Here is a 6,424-nt window from a genome sequence, read left to right on the forward strand (position 1 = left end):
TTAATTATACTTCTCTTCTGAAAACATCTTTTGGTACCAAACCCTTCTTATGACCTTTTTCATCTCTGTGTTTCTCAGAGTGTAGATTAAGGGATTGAACACAGGAGCAGTTATGGTATAAAAAAGAGAAAATAGTTTGTCCTCAGGGAAAGTGGTAGGGTGTCTTAAATAGGCAAAGATTGACTGTCCAAAAAATAAGACAACCACAGTGATGTGAGACCCACAGGTAGAGAGGGCTTTGTGTCTTCCTTCAGCTGAGTGACTTCTTAAGGTGAATAATATAATGACATAGGATCCAAACAAGAGAACAGAGGTTACTAAGGCAACAATTCCTGAATTGGCCACCACAAGGACACCAGTGACATAGGTATCAGTACAGGCAACTTTCAACAAAGGAAAAATGTCACAATCAGTTCAGTTCAGTTGCTCAGTCATGTCCGACTCTTTGCGACCCCATGAATCGCAGCACGCCAGGCCTCCCTGTCCATCACCAACTCCCGGAGTTCACTCAGACTCATATCCATCGAGTCAGTGATGCCATCCAGCCTTCTCATCCTCTGTTGTCCCCTTCTCCTCCTGCCCTCAATCCCTCCCATCATCAGAGTCTTTTCAAATGAGTCAACTCTTTGCTTGAGGTGGCCAAAGTACTGGAGTTTCAGCTTTGGCATCATTCCTTCCAAAGAAATCCCAGGGCTGATCTCCTTCAGAATGGACTGGTTGGACCTTCTTGCAGTCCAATAGTAGTAGTCAATTTCACTGGGGCCACAGAAGGGCAAACTGATTATCATAGAGAACTGAGAAAAGGTATGGACAGCCCCACCAACCCAAGCTGCCAGGATGAGGAGATTTCACCTTGTCCTGTTCATGATAATCATGTAGTGGAGAGGCTTGCAGATGGCAACCCAGTGGTCAAAGGCCATGACTGTAAGGATGCAGATTTCAATTATTCCTAAGAAGTGCAAGGAAAAGACCTGTAACATGCATTACCATAAGAGATGGTTTTCCTTCCCAGGAGCAGGTCACTGATCAGTTTGGCTGTCACACAAGAGGTATACCAGATGTCCATAGAGGATAAGTGGCTGAGGAAATAGTACATTGGTTGGTGAAAAAGGGCTACATCGGATGGAGACAAGGATCAGAAGGTTTCCCACCAAGATGACAACATAACAAAATAAGAAGAACACAAAGCAAAATATTTGTATATTTTGGTTATAGGAAAGTCCCCCCAAAATAAATTCTGAGATGTTCCTCTGACTTTCCACATATTGTATGCTATCTGCAAATAATTGAGTATCTGAAAAAAAATAAAATGAAAGAAAATATTTACAATATGATCACAATTATATAAAAGCTGCTAACAAGCCATTAAAGCTAATTTTAACAAATTACCAAAGCTTGTTATTAAATTAATGATATTATATTTTCTTAGGAATCATAGCTCATTTCTTCAGTATTGTTTTCAAATATTCTGTTACATAGGTAATAATAAAAATAAATGTTATTTCCATGTCCTGGCTATTATAAACAGTGCTGCAATGAACATTGGGGTACACGTGTCTCTTTCCCTTCTGGTTTCCTCAGTGTGTATGCCCAGCAGTGGAAGCAACCTAGATGCCCATCAGCAGATGAATGGATAAGAAAGCTGTGGTACATATACACAATGGAGTATTACTCAGCCATTAAAAAGAATACATTTGAATCAGTTCTAATGAGATGGATGAAACTGGAACCTATTAAACAGAGTGAAGTAAGCCAGAAAGAAAAACACCAATACAGTATACTAACGCATATATATGGAATTTAGAAAGATGGTAACAAAAACCCTGTGTACGAGACAGCAAAAGAGACACTGATGTATAGATCAGTCTTATGGACTCTGTGGGAGAGGGAGAGGGTGGGGAGATTTGGGAGAATGGCATTGAAACATGTATAATATCATGTATGAAACGAGTTGCCAGTCCAGGTTCAATGCACGATACTGGGTGCTTGGGGCTGGTGCACTGGGACGACCCAGAGGGAGGGTATGGGAAGGGAGGAGGGAGGAGGGTTCGGGATGGGGAACACAGGTATACCTGTGGCGGATTCATTTCGATATTTGGCAAAACTAATACAATATTGTAAAGTTTAAAAATAAAATAAAAAAAAACAAATGTTATTAAATTTTTAAATATAATTGTTGGAGAAGGCATTGGCAACCCACTCCAGTACTCTTGCCTGGAAAATCCCATGGACAGAGGAGCTTGGTAGGCTGCAGTCCATGGGGTCGCGAAGAGTCAGACACGACTGAGCGACTTCACTTTCACTTTTCATTTTCATGCATTGGAGAAGGATATGGCAACCTGCTTCAGTGTACTTGCCTGGAGAATCCCAGGGACGGTGGAGCCTGGTGGGCTGCCATCTATGGGGTCGCACAGAGTCGGACATGACTGAAACGACTTAGCAGCAGTAGTAGCAGCAGCAGGCTTCCCAGGTGGCTCTAGAGGTAAAGAACCTGTCTGCCAATGCAGAAGACACAAGAGACATGGGTTCCATCCTTGGGTCGATAATATCCCCTGTAGTAGGAAATGGCAACGCAATGCAGACTTCTTGCCTGGAAAATTCCATGGACAAAAAGAACAGGATGGGCTGGGAATCCATGGATCCACAGTGAGTCAACTGAGCACATGGTTTACAGTACAGAACAGGCATTACAGACATTTCTTGACTCATGGTGGTTCATGTTGCAAGTTTACTGACTTTATCATAGTATGAGAATAGTAAGCATAAAGAAGAAACTGTACTTGAATTTTAATCTTTTTCCTGAGCTAGCTATAGGTGATATGATACTCTGTTATAATGCTGGGTCTGAGCAGTGAGTCACAGTAGCCTCCAGTCAGCCTGGTAATCACATAGGTAAAGAACTGATGCACTTAAAACTATTCTGTACCAGACAGCCATTCTGTTTTTCACCTTTAGTGGAGTAATCAATAACTTACATGAGATAGACTTTGTGTTAGAAATAGACTTTGTGTTAGATTGTTAAAAATAGGCTTTGTGTTAGATTGCTGCTGTTGTTCAATCACTAAGTCATGTCCAACTTGTTAGGACCCCATGAACTGCAGCACTCCAGGCTCCCCTGTCCCTCACTATCTCCCTGAGTTTCCTCAAACTCATTTCCATTGAGTCAGTGATGCCATTTGATCATCTCATCCTCTGTTTTCCCCTTCTTCTCTTGCTCTCAATCTTTCCCAGCATCAGAGACTTTTCCAGTGGGTCAGCTCTTTGCATTAGGTAGTCAAAGTATTAGAGATGATTTTGCTCAATTGCAGGCTAATGTAAGTATTCGAGTATGTTTAAGGTAAGCTGGACTACACTATGATGTCCAGTAGGTTAGATGTATTCAATTCTCTTTCAACTTGTATTTTCAGGTTATGATGAATTTATTGGGATGTAATCTCATTTAACCTCATGAAGATCTGAACTATTTCCTAGAGATAATTATACCATTATTACTTTTAACACTTAAACAACAGTGCTATTAATGCAATTTAATAAAGGACTTTTTTTACTTATAATTTTCAAATGTGTCCTTCAGAAAGGTATTTTTTTTAATTACATGATGCTCCATTCCCCTACCATGATATAGAACACTTTGCTGGATTTGTCTGTAGTCATATGATCATGGAATACAGTGCATGTAATAAAAGTCACCTAAATTTTGAGCTGTGTGATTAGGATTATAAGTATTGTCCCTTGAAATACAAGAGTGAGGGTAAAGTAAGTACTGCATATTGAACTTGGGAAACCAATCTTGCCTTTATCTTGTGCAAATGGATGAAATAATACCATGTACAGGTTACTACCATGCCATACACATAGCAATCAATCACTATTAGCTATGGCTAAGTTATTGGCTTTAGGCAACATGGCTTTTCAGTTCTATTACAGTATCCAGAGTCCCCTGTATTCATTCCTTTCCTATTATGGATGCCCTGTAATACTTAATGTGAATGCTTAATTACTTTGTTACAAACAACACTTTGATCTCCATCTCCTTACTGAACCCCATCCAAGTCCACTTGGTCCAAGTCACACACACACAAAAATCTTTATGAGAGTTATAATGCAAAATTCACTCTTTCTCAAAGTTGCCTCATGCCTATATTCATGTGCTCATATTCTTACACTTATATTCTAATATTTACACTCAAATCTTCATACACTCATAGTTGAAAAATCTTGAAGATATCAGAATATTTTCCATCTTAAAAAATCTTATTAGCATTTAGATATCTGTAGAATCTAGGCAATTGCTAATTATTAGATAAAAAACAATAAATTCTAGGCTGTGTTAAAAAAAAAAAGTGTGACTTGTTAAGGACTGTGATCAACAAGAACATGAAAAACATGGAAAATAGGAACAATGTGACAGAGTTTATTCTACTGGGATTCACGCAAAATCCAGACACAAAAAATCCTAATTGTTGTGTTTTTGGTTGTCTACATCATCTCTATGGCAGGAAATGTATTCACTGTGGTCGCCATCACCACCATCTCATTATTGGGGTCCCCGATGTACTTCTTTCTGGCTCATCTCTCTTTTATTGATGCCTGCTATTCCTGTGTTGATACCCCTAAACTGATCATAGATTCACTCTATGAAAAGAAAACCAGTACTTTCAAAGGATGTATGAATCAAATCTTTTGGGAACATTTCCTCTCAGGTATTGCTATCATCCTGCTTATTTCAATGGCCTATGACCGCTATGTGGCCATCTGCAAACACCTGCACTATATGACCATCATGAATCAGCAGTTATGCTGGTTGCTAGTGGGAGTGGCAACCCACTAGCAACTATTGGAGAAGGAAATGACAACCCACTCCAGTGTTCTTGCCTGAAGAATCCCAGGGATGGGGAAGCCTGGTGGGCTGCCGTCTATGGGGTCGCACAGAGTCAGACACAACTGACGTGACTTAGCAGTAGCAGTGGGAGTGGCGTGAATGGGAGGCTTTCTTCATGGAATCATCCAGATCCTCTTCATCTTCAGATTACCCTTCTGTGGCCCTAATGTCATAGATCACTTTATGTGTGACCTGCACCCTTTGCTCGATCTTGCCTGCACTGATACCCACACTCTAGGGCTCTTTGTTGCTGCCAACAATGGTATTCTCTGTCTGTTAAACTTCCTTCTCTTGGTTGGCTCCTATGTGGTCATTCTGCACTCCCTAAGGACCAAAAACTCAGAGGCCAGACACAAAGCCCTCTCTGCTTGTATCTCCCACATCACGGGAGTTGTCATATTCTTTGTGCCCTGCATATTTGTATACATGAGGCCTGCAGTTATTTTGCCTATTGATAAATCAGTTGCTGTATTCTACACTATGATAACCCCCATGTTAAATCCCTTAATCTATACCTTGAGGAATGCCCAGTTGAAAACTACCACTGGGAAAAGGTTTATAAGTAAAGCTATTTCAGGTGAAATATAAATGTGGCCAGAACCCAAAGTCATGCAAACAGAGGTAACTGTCAAAAGGACATTGCTGTTAATCTCTGCAAAGAATACCTATTGAAATAAAGAACAACAACAAAAAATTTACCAAGCTTAGATTCTGTAAGAAGGGGATTAGAAATTGGTGCAAGAAAATGGGAAAAGCCAAAACCAGGACCATTCTTTAAATATGTAGAAAATTCTATCAAATTGGAACTTGATATCACTGAATTCATCAATTTATATGGATTCAAAATGTTTATTCTAGTAAAAATAAAAGCCATAAAATATTTTGTTTCTTATTAATAATCTCAATAACAATCAATAGAGATAGGCACTGCTATTTTTCCCATTAACAGGTGAGAGACTAAACAGAAAGGAGTAAATTCCAAAATGAAAATATCAAAGAACTAATAAACAGAATCTAACTGATCACTCAAATCATACTTTTAACTGTCAGAAAACAATAACAGAAGGATAACCTAATTACCATTCAAAGAGATTGGGACTGTTTCAAACTATATATATATGTATATACACACATATGTCTATGTGTGTGTTATATTACATGTCATATATTATTACATAATAATATTAATATAGTATATGCTATTATTATATAGTTATATTACATGCATAGTTTATATATATATATATATATTACATATACAATTAGTTATATAACATATTATTATGTTAGTGTGTATGTGTGTGTGTTCCCAGTCATGTACAACTCTGTGAGCCCATGGACTGCAACCCACTAGGCTCCTCTGCCCAGGGAATTTTTCCAGGCAAGAATACTGGAGTGGGTTGCCATTCCCTCTCAGGGGATCTTTCTGACTCAGGTATGGAAACTGCATTTTTGTGTCTCCTGTACTTTCAGGAAGATTCTTTACCGTTAGCGCCACTTCTGAAGCCCTAGTATATATACTATTAAACAATAGGTTATTTC

At 39.0% G+C, this 6,424-nt stretch overlaps 1 protein-coding gene and 1 pseudogene across 1 annotated transcript; one reads left to right on the plus strand and one right to left on the minus strand.

Moving 5' to 3' along the window:
- Nucleotides 1-2,719, minus strand: LOC102287569 (olfactory receptor 4P4-like; annotated as a pseudogene).
- Nucleotides 2,720-4,386: 1,667 nt separating this feature from the next.
- LOC106701356 (olfactory receptor 4C46-like) lies at nucleotides 4,387-5,470 on the plus strand. Its single transcript, XM_014481721.2, is given in 3 exon segments — nucleotides 4,387-4,445; nucleotides 4,447-4,824; nucleotides 4,981-5,470. Coding segments are annotated over 3 exon segments (927 nt in total).
- The last annotated feature ends 954 nt before the right edge of the window (nucleotides 5,471-6,424 follow it).

Source organism: Bos mutus, chromosome 18 (genome assembly GCF_027580195.1).
Source record: "Bos mutus isolate GX-2022 chromosome 18, NWIPB_WYAK_1.1, whole genome shotgun sequence".
Classification (NCBI taxonomy): domain Eukaryota; kingdom Metazoa; phylum Chordata; class Mammalia; order Artiodactyla; family Bovidae; genus Bos; species Bos mutus.